The sequence below is a fragment of the Crocuta crocuta genome, unplaced genomic scaffold, assembly GCF_008692635.1.
Source record: "Crocuta crocuta isolate KB4526 unplaced genomic scaffold, BGI_CrCroc_1.0 scaffold55, whole genome shotgun sequence".
NCBI lineage: Eukaryota > Metazoa > Chordata > Mammalia > Carnivora > Hyaenidae > Crocuta > Crocuta crocuta.
In genome coordinates this window covers 1,709,486-1,724,312 of record NW_027530512.1, presented here as the reverse complement: position 1 = coordinate 1,724,312, position 14,827 = coordinate 1,709,486, and the positions used below count along the sequence as shown (strand labels likewise).

The 14,827-nt window shown below is 44.8% G+C and overlaps 1 protein-coding gene across 1 annotated transcript in view; it reads left to right on the top strand.

Annotated features, from left to right (window-relative positions):
- The window catches only part of RAD51B (RAD51 paralog B), a 562,898-nt gene extending 554,134 nt beyond the window's left edge, over positions 1-8,764 (top strand). The window contains exon 11 of the mRNA XM_077767229.1: positions 8,332-8,764. Coding sequence (XP_077623355.1) covers positions 8,332-8,339 — 8 coding nt within the window. The 3' untranslated portion in view covers positions 8,340-8,764. The remainder of the gene's footprint in view (positions 1-8,331) is intronic.
- Positions 8,765-14,827: the final 6,063 nt, after the last annotated feature.

Below are 14,827 nucleotides of genomic sequence, written 5' to 3'. Positions count from 1 at the left end.
CTAAGCCTGACCTAATTCGGATAACTTTTAGGATAATATTTGCGAAAACAAGATTCACAGAGTTGCCTCTGACCCTCATTGCTAAGATCACGATTTTGACAGGAAATAGAAGGTTGTTTAGAGAAAGGAGAGGCCTAAGATGAATTGGTAGAGGTTAAAAACCTGGAAAGAAACACTATTAGAAAAAGTTGGAAAACAAAGGAGAAAGGAGGCTGACCCATAGCTGTGTGTCCCAGAGAGAGAAAAGTTCAGAGAAGTGGCCGATGCTGCAGGGACCCCAACCAGTAAATTAAAATGTGTGGGAGACCTCATTGCCTCCCCTGGTAGCTTTTAAAGCTTTATCTCCATCCCTTGCCTAGCTATCTCTCCCTCTCTCAGGTTTTCTGAGGCAGCAGAAAAGCCACTAAATACAGATCTCTGGGGAACTCCCTCCCCAATAGCTATGTGCTCCCAAGGCTTTGGGAAAATAAGAAAGAGCTCTGGTCTTGAGAAAACTATGGAGACCTGTCCTTTAGTGGAGACACACACACACACACCCCTCCCCACCGATTTCTGTTTCAGCTTCGGTGTAATCTGGAGAAAATCTCCAGCACCCCAGTTTTGTCCGCTTGAAAATGACAGTGTTGACCTTGATCCAGCACTTCGCAAACTGTGTTGCAACCCATTGGTGGGTCATGAAATGAAATTAATGAGTCACAACCAGAATTTTGAAAAATGTAATAGAGGAGAATAGAAAACTCTCAGATTATATCACACGTATCACATTGTTTCATGACATATTTCATGGGTGACTTGTGTATGTGTATAATGAGTTTGTGTATGGAGGTTGCAGTGCAAACTATTTTTCTTCCTTGGCTTGTAGTCATTGGCCTGCATGATCTCCACAGGCCTTAACCCTTCAGCTTATCTGATTCTCCTTGGAGATGGTGTACTTATCATCACTTAGCTCAGTAGAGTTGTAGCTGGAGATCTCCACACACCAGAACATAAATTTTTTTCTCCCCACTCTNCCCCTCCATAATTCCCCAGATTTAAGGCAAAGAAACTTTTGATTCCTGGGTGGTAACCTTGGAGAGATACCTGCAGCCAAGGCCAAGGCCAAGGTGTGAGGGGTTGCTCTGACATAATAGCCTCAAGTTGCCACGGAGGTTGGTTGGTGCCTGATGCTGGGAGCTTGAGGGGGGCAATACAATCCGTGTCTGAGAGGCATCAAGACAGAGAGGGGGAAGGCCTGGAAGAGTGAGGGCAGCCTCTGTGGTACCTGCTAAAAAAGGCACTTGGGGCTGGACGTTCAGTATTTGTAATGGAGGCAGCCTGGAGTGGTGGGAAGGAACAGTCCATACAGACTACACTTTTTCGGGGGAGGGGGCTGTCAGTGAATGCGGGAATGATCCCTCAGTGCCTTTTATCCCCTTAGCAAGTCTAAGATTCCTACCGCCCTGCTAACCAGGAGGTTTTATAATACCTGGAGTGCTGCTGTGTGCACGAGCAGAGGGAGGGAATAAAAGGTGAGGCCAGAATTCGATTTACCGGCTCCACAGGCCATTCCCCTCACCAGTTCTCAAGGATTAGGATGCTAAGAACAGCCAGCAACTGGGGGCCTTATACCCTTCCTGCCTTTTTGTTCCCTGGGATGGGAGGAACAATAAATCGGCAGGCCGGAGAGACTGAGGGGCCTGGTTAGAGATTTCTCAGGCTGCTTTTTGAAATACTTGAAGGAGCCAGTCTGTGCTATTGTTGTAGTAAAATTGAAAGCGGAACTATTCTCCTTTTGCAAAAGGAAAGAAAGAAAAGAAAGAGAAAAAAAGAAAGAAAAGAAAAAGTAAAAGAAAACCCACCCTCCTGGCATCTTCAGGAGGCTGCCTGTCTCAGGCCATTACCATGGTAATACTGTGCTGTTTGCATCTTCTTTGTCCTGCACTTGTGGTGATCCTGGCCTCAAGGTTGGGCTCAAGACCCTGGAAACAGTTGGCCCCAAAGGAGAGGGAGCTCGCAGCCACCAGCTTCCTCATGGTTCAGACTCAGAGGGACCAGATCACCACAGACGGAGAGTCAGCCCTTTTGTGCAACTGAAGTGGGAAAGGTGGAGGGTGTGGGGGTGGCTCCCGTTGATCCTTTTCTCCTGTTGTCCCCAGAGTTCCACATGAAATCCCCAGCACCCACTGGGTGGCAAAGCCTAGAGTTTGGGCTGGCTCAGAGTAAGGCTAATGGTGCCGGGGGCCTAGCGGGGAAAGGAAGGCAGGAGCCGGCTTTGGGAATCAGCCTCCATGGAGTGGGCCCACAGAACCGCCTGGCTGCAGAAGGGCAAGGGGACCTTTACAGTGAACTCCATCCTGGCCCATATTCTGCTCTGGTCGTGTTCTTTGTTTCCCCAACAAGTCCCAAATGCTGTGTCCCGCGGGTCACAGCTGGGACCCCTGGACCTCGGGGTCAGGCCAGGAATAAAGATTACTATCCTGTCATTGCAAAGAGCCAGGCTGTTTTGCTCATGCTGCGGGAAGCCTAGGAAAAACCTAAGGCCAGTCTCTCCCAGAGCCGCCTTTGGCCTTTGTGGGGCTCAGGGCAGTGGAGGCCTGCTGACTTGGTAAGGAAGCCGGGCTGGCCTGGGAGAATGAAGAGGGGCTCCTTACTCAGTCTTCCTTTGCCCTGCCTTCTCCATTTCCTCAGGAATCTAGCAAGAATTTGAAAATCAAAAGCCAAATTGTTAAGGACAGAAGATAAATGCCTTAGTTTCTCAGCAGGACAGAATTGTGGTTTCTATGTTGTTTTTTAAAAAATTGAAATGAGGCATGACAGGTTGAATTTGGATTCTGGTGCTATCCTCTGCTACTTTAGCTCTGAATAAGCAGCATAAACCTTGGGATGGAGCTGAGGAATCTTAGGGGGGGCCCAGCACACCCTGAGATGTGTCCTGAGAAGATTCTGCAAATGAAGCTAGTTTCCCTGTTTTCCCAACCACCTACTGTAGGGACTCAGAAGAAATCAGAAAACAATGAAACAGTGATTTTTCTTAAGGGCTGGAAAACTACGTACCTCATCTTTCTTGTAAAATCGAGAATGTTTGTTTGACCGCCTTTTGAAGCTTATTGGGATTTTGAAGCTTATTGGGAGAGGCATTAATCTCCTCTATTTGTTCCCTTGTCACAAAGTTGGGTTGGATTCTTCCACCCCATTTTCTTAGACCCTGAGCCAATTAGATGATTTATTGAAAAATTCTCTTCCCCCACATACCACCATTTACGTTCATCAGATTTCAGTTTGAATTAGTAACACATCTAAATGTTTTCTGCCTAACGGGTGCAAAGTGACCCAGAAGATTCTTCATGTATTTCCATCCAGGTATGGAGGTGTCTGCTTGGTAAATACAACCCCCACACCTGGCACAGCCTGGCATTCTTGTGGGAGCCTGGGCAGAGAGCCCTGGGATTCAATGGAGCAGAGAGAGTGAACTCCTCTCCCAGAGGTCACAGAGAAGAGAGCAAAGCAGGTCTGTCATGTGGTCCCTGGGCTACCAGGTGCCACTGCAGCCTCAAAAAGCTTGTGCAGGACAAGGCATGGTCCTTTGTGACTCCTGCTTGCCTCTCAGGGAGGAACTTCCCGGGGAAAATGAGGAAGCACGCCCCTTTACTGGTTCTCTCCTCTTTTTTAACATTTACTTCACACTCCCTGCCTCCATGCATCTTCTCACACCAACCCCTGCTCTGTTTACTTCTTTTACTCTGGCTATTAGCTTCAAAGAGAGATTTTCTTTTCCATGTGCAAAATAAAATATTTTAAATACGGAACAGGGCAGAAAATAATAAAACCCATGACTTTAACACCCAGACTTAGCAAATGTTAAAATTTTGTCGTATTTGTTTCAGATTTTTTTAATAATAGGAACAAAACTTGACAAAATCAAAACCCCCTTTGTACCTATCCCTACCTCACAACCTTTCAGAGAAGTAGAAACTCTCCAGGGTTTGATACATATCCTTTCCCTCGTTCTAAATAACTTTTCTACATGTATGTGAATCCAAATATAATACAATGATTTGTTTTGAGTGCATTCCAAGTTTGTGTAAATGGTTTACTGGACACATCATTCCACTACTTGCTTTTGTCACTTAATGTTGTGTTTTTACAATGTGTCCATATTGATACACATGGATCCCATTCTTTTACTTTAATGAGGTATCCTCATTCATTGTATGAATATACTACATTATCCGTTCCCCTATTGATGGAAATCTCGATTATTTGTTAACCTAGTGAATTCTGTTACATGTGCTTCTTCGTGTGCTGATGTGAGGGTTTCTCTAGGTATACACAAAAAGTGAAACGACTGGTCAGAGGGCATGCACACTTTAATCTTTACTATGTATTCCCAAGCTGCTTTCCAAGGACATTTACCAATTTAAACTTCCTCTGGAGGTAGTGAACCCATTGCTACACAGCTGTGTGTGATTATAAGTTTGTTGTTGTGTTTGCATGGACAGTCTTCTCATGTATTCTCTATGGAAACTTCTTTTATCTCTGCTATGGGGGTATAATCTTTCCATAGTCTCCAGAGGGATCTTCTGCACAACATATGTGCTTTATGCGTATACTTAGATGATTAGTTGACAAAAATTACTTTAATTCCTCCCAAAGTTAAAACTCTATACACTTCCAAGAATGAGAGATTTTCATCTCATCCATCGCCCTTATTTTCAGGTCAGCAGACTGAGTTCCAGAAAGGCAAGGTCTACCTCAGAATTGGGTTTGTAGCCCTTCGCAAGTACTCAGGGCTCCTAAGATTTTATAAAATCAGAAATGGGTGTGGAGCCTCTCATCTTGCATAATGGCAGCCCCTCTGGCAACTTATCTCTTGGGCTTCACGAGCTTCTGTTGTGATATTCCCCTCCTGTCCTGAATCTTGAATCTTGAAATCCTAAGCTAAGGTGGATCAGAGGCACTATTGTAAGCAACCCCTCAAGAAAGTTCCTGAGTTGGGTTGTAAGTTTGGCTGGGTGGAATCATAATATAAATTAACAGTGTCCACATAATATAAGTCAAAAGTGAGGTTTACTGCTTTCTCACATAGCATTGCAGAGGAATATAGTCCAGAACTAGTATAGCAGCTCATCCCATGTATTTGTCCAGGGACCCAGGCTCTTAGCTTCTTGCCCCATCACACCTAGGATATTGCCCTCATTGTCATGGTCTACAATGGCTCAGCATCATTATCTCCATCCAGGTAGCAGAATTTGTATGAGATAGAAAATGAGGGTGGGAGGAAAGGACATCCTCCTTCCTTTAAGAATATTAACCAGAAGTTACATGCATTATTCCTGCTTATATCATGCTGACCAATCTGTAGGTATATGAGAGGAAAGACTGGAAAATTGTAGTTGTTTATCTGGGGACCATGTGCCTACCTAAATTTTGGGAGTTCTTTTACCATGAGAGAGAAGGGGAGATGAATATTCAGTGACACATCCTTTTTAGAGGAGCCCAGTTGCAGAGATTAGACCCCCGGGTACAATAGTACAGACCGTAGGGTTAGGCTTGTAGCATAATGTTAAAATGCACATAAATATTGTATTGTAAATATTATATATTAAAAATGCTAACAGGACCCTCTTTGGTAGAGTCTAGAACAAAGATGTAGGGTGTCACAATTGGTAATGCCACCAAGGATCAGCACCAAAGATGCAGGTCCCCCACCCAAAACACAATCTCTCTAAAGCAGAAACTTTAGTATGTGCTACTATGCACTATGTTAGAAAGATACTTGAACAAGAGCTACTTGTGCTTATAGCAGAAAGCAGGATATGAATTTGGGTCCAAAGTTATAGACTAAACACACTTTTCCCCCAAAATGTTTTTTCCTGTCTCCACATTTTTTTAAACATGGAACAAAATGTCAGTTGGAATAAGGTTATATTAAAAAAAACTTTATTTCAAGGCCTGGACTATAGTTAGACTGGATCCACACTCCTCTTTTAGAACCTGGAAGCCATTTGGCTGTCTTTGCAGAGCTAACAATTTGCATTTGTGAAAATGCCCAGGTAATAATACCAAAAGATGTTAAATCAATTCAGGTTGTTGATTTTCTTTGAAAACTTCTTCCAAAAGGACGTGGTGTTCTTTCTGGAATATGACTTAAGCTCCATTTCAGTGAGTTCAGTTCAGCAGGTATTTTTTGAGGTATCTATTGTTTGTAAACCATGGTGCTCAGAGGATATAAGACTAGGGGCGATGCTCCCTCTATTTAAAAAAAATTTGTTTATGTTTTATTTATTTCTGAGAGAGAGAGAGAGACAGCATGAGCAGGGGAGGGTCAGAGAGAGGGGGAGATACAGTATCTGAAATAGGCTCCAGGCTCTGAGCTAGCTGTGAGCACAGAGCCCAATGTGGGGCTTGAACCCACGAACCATGAGATCATGACCTGAGCCGAAGTAGGACGCTTAACCGACTGGGCCACCCAGGCACCCCTCCCTCTCTTTTAGTAGCTCAAAATCTAGTTAGCTCAAAAACAAAATAAGTTTAATCAAAGGCAAACTGTGACACCTATTATTGAGGTTCAAACAATGTGATATGTTTAAAAGAGATAGAATTGGGGCTCCTGGGTGGCTCACTTGGTTAAGCACCCAACTTGGGCTCAGGTGATAATCTCATGGTTTGTGAGTTCAAGCCCCACATAGGGCTGTCAGCACAGAGCCTGCTTCAGATCCCCTGTCCTCTTTTCTCTCTGCCATGCCTCTGCTTGCACTCTCTCTCTCTTTCTCTCTCTAGCGCATGTGCTCTCTCTCTGTCTCTCTCTGTGTCTGTCTGTCTGTCTCTCTCTCTGTCTATCTCTCTCCCAAAAGTAAACATTAAGAAAAGGGAGATAGAATCATTTCCACTAGGATGACTGAGGAAGGTTCCTGAGAGTAGGGGAAGAGCTGAACTGCACACCATCCCGTGAATACTGATGAAAATGGCTTTCCATTGTCTTTTGATAGAGGCCAATTTCTTTTGCTGTTTGACGATAGATTTGAGAACCTTGGGGAATGCTGATTAGTGCCATGTGACTAATGTTGAATCATGCTGACTAATGTGCTCTAAATGGATTGATTCAATAATAAAGGGAATGTTGAGAGTCAAGAGTTCAGATCCTGAATTTCACCATGTGACGAAATGTAAATCCCTTAGCTTCAGTACTTCATTTTTTGGTCAATTAAAATGTGCTCATGAGGAGAATCTAACAAGTCACCTTGACTAGAAAGTACTTTACAAACCTCAAGGAGAACAGAAATGCTTAACAACAACTCGCAGGACAGGCTTGTGCAATCGTGGGTTATTCATCGCCCATACAGAATCAGAACATCCATCACATGCTGCTCCCCAGCCATGCGAAACTTCTACTTCCTCACACATGCCACAAGGACTGACAAACAGTACATTGCCCTCACAAAACCTGACAAATAGAGGAGCTTTTGAAAAATCTTCCTATCTACCTACTGGGGCGGCTGTGTTTTTCTACAACAAATGTCACCACAGAACTAAGAGCTTGCCTTGCACACACAGCTTTTTCTCTCTTTTGACATCTCCCCAGCTAGACTGCTTGAGAACCTGGCCTTCCATGTCCAGATGTTTACTGAATTCTGAAGGCCCCCCAAGGGCCCAAGTTCTTTTGTTGCCCTCCAAATCACTTCCCACAGAGACTGACCGATGTCCTGAAGGAGCCCTTCAATAGGGAGGATAAATGGAGGCAGATGAAGACATGACCCCCTGAGGCTCACCCACGTCCACGCTAACAAAGGGTCTGAGGCACAACCTTGTAAGGAGCATTTTGGTCAGCAGCGTCCCTTCGAGAGGCCACGTCTCCCCCACAGGGCTGCTTTCAATGGCTACCATCACAGTGGAAGCACTGGGCATTTGTTAAGGGCTGAGGTTTGCTAGGTGCAGCACAAAACATCTAAATCACGGTCCCCTGTCTTTGTGAGGGCTTCCTGGCTACTGATGGCAGCTGGCTTTCTCAGGGGAAACCAGAGAGCTAGTGGAGGAAGCTGAAGCAGGGCTCCCACTTCTCTGGATGTCCTCTTCCCACCCAGCTCAGAGAGGGCCTTTGTCTATAGCGATCAGCAGTCAAGCCAGGGCTGCGGGACCTTACCTCACACCGATGCTGTGTTTCTGGGCATCTCTGGTTTGCAGGGCTGTTGGCTCCCTAGGTAATAGAGAGGTAGGTATGCAAGAGGACTACAGCTGAAAGGAAAGTTTTATTTAGACTATTAGGGACAAGTTAGTGCATTTCATCACAACATAGTTTTGTTTTGATTTTTTCAAATTGACTTTCTCTCCCTTTTTTTTTTTTCTCTCCTTTAGGCCAATAGAGGCCATAGGGACACTATGACCTTTGTCTAGAGCTGATGGGGGCACGAGTTGTGAAATGAAACAGGATGGTTCTGCTCGGAAGAAGGACACGGAAGCCAACATAATGGGGATTAATTAGTTGATTGATGTTGATACGGTAACAGATTTGCCCCCATACCACTGAGCCAGCCATCTCAGACCTAGCACGGAAGGTGAGGATGAAGTCGCCTTTGTTCAGGTCTCTAGATGCATGGGGCTGAAGGCTTTGCGCTGTGGGATGTCAACAGCCGTAATAATAATAATTTGCACTTATATAGCACCTTTCAACCAGGCACCTCAAAGCGGTTTAGCCACGTTAATTAATTAAAGCCCACAATCCCCCTAGGGAGAGGAGGAGGATGACTAACAGGATTTGTAATTACAGGAGGGAACATTTCCGAATAAAGTATTGTCCACCATGTAAAAAGAGTGGGTGTAAAGGAATTGGGGTCTCCAAAGAGTAACTGATTCAGAAATGAAATCATGGAAAGATGGGGAGGCTGGGGGCGGGCATGGGCGTGGGGGTCTCCTCTTGTGTCAGAGGGAGGTCAATGGGCTCAGAATGCACTGACAGGTTCGGATCCAGCTGAGAAGCCGAACATGTACGGTATTAGTGGCATTTGGAAGGTCATTAGTGACACAACTATTGTGGTGTAAATTCAAGTTTCTCTAGTATATTGTGTATAGCCTTGCAGAACAAAGGGTGAGATTCATGCAGTATTTAATAAAGGATGAAATTAGTTCTTTGGATTTAAAGCCCAAGGCTGGGCCAGTCAATTAGCAAATAAACCAATTGGTGACCCATAGGATAATTTAGTTGTTTCGGGCAGAACACCCAGCCTAAGCCCTCCTACTGTCCGGAAGTTTCCAACCAAAGCTTCAAGGCTGGGCTCAGTGCAGGGCCTCGGGGCTATGGCTCCTTCAAAGCCAGGCATCAAATCTTCCCAGCCTTTGGCATGGGGACCTCTCTCTCTCTCTCTAATGTGTATTTATTTTTTGAGAGAGAGACAGAGCGTGAGCTGGGGAGGGGCAGAGAGAGAGAGGGGGAACACAGAATCCAAAGCAGGCTCCAGGCTCTGAGCCGTCAGCACAGAGCCCAACATGGGGCTCAGATTCATGAACCACAAAATCATGACCTAAGCCGAAGTCAGACACTTAACCGACTGAGCCACCCAGGTGCCTTGGCATGGGGACCTCTCTTAGCCAAGTTGTTAGTGACCCCCAAGCTGTCCTCTATAGAATCACTTTGTACCTGCTCCCCCTCCAGAGGTTTTAAATGCTTTGGAGTCTATAGTCAAGTCTTACCCCGTCTCATGTTTCCTGTCAGTGCCCACCAGAATGCTGTGCACCAAGTAGATACAGATCAGTGAAGAATAACTGAATGACTGTCTTTTAACAACTCAGTGTTTGTTGAGCACATACCAAGTGCTGTGGTGAAGCTCACAAGAGCAGGATACGTGTCTCATCCTCAAGAACTATATTGTAAGGTATGGAAAAGACTCCTAGACTGCTAACTAAAATATAAAACAGAATACAGTGAAATGACATGATAGATGTACATCCAAGCCACGTGCTGCAAGGACAAGAGTGGGAACGTTTTGTCCAGCTGGGGTGAGTCAGGGAAAGTATTCCTGGAGAGCAAACAATGTGCTGGGCATAGAAAGGCAAGAAGGATTTGGGTAGGCCTGAAAGAGGTCACAGAGGCAGACTTTCCCGACTGTGGTCAGTTGTCTCCCTCTGAGCAAGATGCATTTTGAGAACTTGTGATCTTCAATAGAAAATTTGTGAAAAGCAAGCTGAATTTTTGCAGCTGATTGAATGTGCGTTTCCTGTGAGTTCTTATTAGGTGAATTGGCTAATTTCAAACATCAAAGGGCTATTTGAAGAGTTGGGAAAGATATACTATTCTCTGTAACTACTAATTTGGTTTCTTTCCACTTTTATTGCCCACCAAGAAGGAAAAGCTGGACCGTTCACACATTAAAACGGAGCACTCAAAAGTTTCTTTTGAGAAAGGTACAAGGCAGACACCTCCCAATTCCAAATGTAAAGGAATAAATGTCTTCCTCCTTGAGCTTATTTTTTTCAACACCAGGAAACCCTAAGACAGGGCTCTACACCCAGTGACTGACAAATCAATCCCCACACTCTCCTGGTTAAAGTTCCAACAGGGCTTTTCACCACAAACCATGCTCCCAGGATAGGACCTACGTGCCGTGTTTGCATCATGCCAATATTTATTAAGTGTTGCTGCATGTCTGACACACACTATACATGCAACAGCTTACCTAATCCTAACAGTCTCACGAGGTAGGACTTTGCATCATTCCTCCCGTGCAGATGAGCAATGAGGCAAGAAAAGTTCAGTCTTTTGCTAAAAAGTGATGGAATGTTGATTCAAACCCACTGGGTCCTGCTTCTTCCTCTCTTGCCCCTCACCTGTCTACTATTTCTGTTCGCATGTGTTACAACTTCTCCTAGTCATCCTCAATTCACTAAAATACTCAGCACAATATTATGTACATAATGGGGAACTCTATGACTATTTTCCAAGTAAAAGAATCACCGGGAGCAACACCAGTGGTTTGATCTTCCATGGGGAGGGGCGGCTGCAGAAAGACTGGGCAGTGGTGCTGAGAGTTGAGTAGAGGCTCCATCACTACCTCCTCTTCGTTCCACCATGATTAAAGAGTAGGAGACGGGCTCAGGAAAGTTGCCCCAGGAAATATTTGCAAGAGAGAAGACACAGGTGGTATTCATGAGCTGAGAAGCTGTCAAACCTGGTACCTCCCATGAGATGCCAGTGAGGTAATTTGTATCGAACCTGGATGCTACTCACTGATTTTTTTTTTTCTGTGTGTGTGTACGTATACATTCATATTTCAAAGTTGGACTTTGTTCCCATAACTGTGCTAGCCTCCTAGGTACTCTGTTTGTTAATGGGCGGCAGTCCCAGTGAGGATTCAGAAGTGGTCCCTATCAGCCCACAGAGTGGACATTTCTGGATTAGCCCCCAAGTTCTGAACTCTGTGCATAAGGCTTCTGTGTTGTATGTTGTGAGCAAAGTTACCACTCATGGACGGGATTTAAAAGATTATCTGGCAAAACCAGGATTGCCAAGTGAGAATTCTGGAGATGGGGAATGAGGATTGGGTCATGGGGAAAAGGGGAATGAAGGCAAGAGGAAGTGCACAAGAGCAGATTCTGACCTTAGAAGTGTGATCTTAGAGCCACTGGGAAGTGTCCTTTTTCTGAAATGTTTCATTTTGCCTTTGGTTTCAATATTGTCACCATCACTTTTGTCCTCTGCCTGTGAAAAGACTTTCTTTATTCTCTTATAGAATTCAACAGAGGCCTCTTTTGCTCAAATGGAGGGAAAGAGTCCATCACATTTCCCAAAAGAATATCCTAAGTGTGAGAGAAAGCACATTGCCTACCTGTCTGAATTTCAGTGAAGACAGTGTTCAGAAGGAGCCCAGGTTCTCCATAACTCCAAAGGGACCTGGGAAGGGAGTAGACCAATAAATAGTGGGCATAAATCAGGACAGACTTTGTTTTGCTGCCTAAACAAACAACACCCCGAAATCTTAGTGACTTAAAGTCAGTATGTCTGAGGGGTGCCTGGGTGGCTCATTCGGTTAAGCGTCCGACTTTGGCTCAGATCATGATCTCACGGTTCGTGGGTTCAAGCCCCACATCGGGCTCTGTGCTGACTCCCAGCTCAGAGCCTGGAGCCTGTTTCAGATTCTGTATCTCCTTCTCTCTCTGACCCTCCCCTGCTCACGCTGTCTCTCTCTCTCTCTCTCTCTCTCAGAAATAAATAAAACATTAAAAAAAAAAATCAGCTGTCTGAGAGACTCTCCCAGGACGCTGTCCTCCATGTGATGACTCAGTATCCCATCTCAGTAGCAACATGTACTTCCACAATTACAGTAGGGGAAGAGAGAGAAGGGTTGTGCCCTAGCAATTAAGTGCTTCCCCCAAGAAATGATACCCATCACTTCTGCTCTCATGGCCAAGCAGTCATGCATCTACACCCAGCTTCAAGGAGGTGGGGAGTACAAACCTCCTCTGTATTTGGAAGAGAAGGAGAACTAGATATGAGTGAACACATGTAATGTCTGTCACATAATGCTATAGCCAATGAGCTGGCTCATATTTCCTTCTTTCACACTCATGCCTTGTATATATCTTTCCTTTAGATCACCCAGCATATATTGAAGACTTATGGGTTAGTGTTGAGGAAAGAAAACCAAATAATGTTCTAGTCTACAGGCAACCATTTTGAAAGAGAGGTATAGCCATGGAAAACCAGTTAACTCTGGGTACTTTCCCCTTGGAGCTATCAGATACTAATAACTCCAGGAAAGGATATGGGGTTAAAGAGAGCTGTGGCCTGATTTCAGTAATACATCTAAGATGGAACAACTAATTTTGAGTTGCCCAGAACCATCATGTTTCATATGAAAGAACTTCTGGAAATGTGCCCTTTCTCTTCCACTCCTCCTCTTGTTACCAGACATGATTCAAATTCCCTCTAAGCCCTGTGACTTTTCCAGAAAGCAGCTCTCCCAGCAGACAGAGAGAGAGAGAGAGAGAGAGAGAGAGAGAGAGAGACAGGAGGAGGAAAAAAAAAAACTTTCCCTTATTATTCTTCCAATAATGAATTCCTGCTCTGAGTGGGCTGTTTCCATGTGTTTTCAGTCAAGTGCTGATGGCAGCCTTGCCAGGGGACATTTCCAAAAGGCTGTGGACATAATAGATGGGGTTTCATATTGACAAGGGCTGCTCTCAGCTTTCCTTCTAGTTTAGCCCTCCTAAGCCCTGAAATTGGAGATGAGAAATGATTCACGAGATCTCACTGGTGAACCAACATGGCTGCCACACGTCTTTGCTCCTTTTAAGTAGGTAAAAAGTCGTGTTTTTAAAGTTTCCCTCTAAGAGATTTGTAGGCCTGGATCTTAGTAACTTAAAAAGGACTTAACTTTCTCAGACAAGCCCACTTTTTGTAGATGGCAAGACCTCCTTTCTTCAGGATTCAAACATAGTCTTGGCCTACCCTGACATCGTAAGAACAAAGGGAGAATTTAGAACATACTATTTCCTGACTGCCTAAAACCTCATCTCAAGTACACAAGATGCTTCCAAATAAGGAATGGCAGTAGCCATGTTGGCTAAGGGAACCAGACTACTCATTCTCCCCAAAGCAAAAGTCTTCAGATAATTCAGTTTCAGCTTACCTACACAGAACTCTTCCAAACTGTTATAGTTGGGCTTTCTTCATTGAGAAGAGTCTCAATTATCTCAATTAAAAAGGAAAAGGTATATTTAGGGGTACAGATAGCCTGAGATTGCAAAGCATTTAGGAGCAGGGGCAGTCCTGGGGACTTGTTACCTCAGAGGCTCTGATTCCCTCTATATTTCTGCCTGAGGTACCCTCTCCCAGCAGACATGCTCTACAGACTTGTTTTGTTTACTCAAAACTTCAACTTGCATGTGGCTCTTCCTGGGCTCTTGAGTTCCTCCATATATACCTCAGCCTTTCAACTTCAGTTCCCATAGGCTTTTTTCCTTAGTATTCCTGGTTAAAATTCCTAAGAGACAATCTCATTGGCTCAGGCTCGCCTTACTGTTCTGTCCCAGATAACATCATTGGCCGTTAGCCAGCCAGTCAGCTGTGGGCTGAGGGAAGAGCTGTAAACATGGCTACCTAAGTAGCGGAAGATGGGGCAAGACAGCTTCCTTTAGAGGATCTGTGAGGGGGCAAGAACTGGATGGGCCCTAATGTGCTCTTTGAACCCTTAACAGGATTGCTGCAAGGATGCTCATTCTGTCTCACTTCTTCTCCCCTCATCTCATCCCTCTAGACCTAATCTCCAGCCACAGCCTAAGCCCTTATTACTTCTCATCCCTGAACCCCTGATCCAGTATCCTGCTTCTCAGCCTGTTGAAGTGCCCAATCGCAGAGGTGTAGGACTAGTGAGTGGGAAGAAAGAGCTCTTGAAGTGTATTTGAGACTATAACGAAGATTGAGGAAGGTATGGAAGGAGGAATGGAAATAAAACCTTTCCTTACTTAGCTAAAGATAAACCCGTTCCCATCGTGGGACCAAAGTACCTTTCCTCTTCTAATCTTTGGAGCAATTTCCCCAAAATCAAACATCAGCAGAAACATGAGAAATTTCCATGGAGGGACCCAGGTGGAGCAGAATAGGAAGACAGACTAACTGTGCTCATCTCTAAGAGCCTTTTCTGACCCCTGCAAGGATCCTTAGTTCCCCTCCCCAGACCAATGCATTTCCCCAGGCCCCCACCCTTGGGCTTCCACCCTGGGAACCTTGGTCCCAGATTCTTGAATATTAAGTCCCAAGCAATTTACTTTCAAACTAAGGGTTAGAACACAAGTGATGAAGTCTGTGTAGATAAGGTCTTTGCTGAATGTGTTCTCCCAGCAGGTCCAAAGCTCTTCA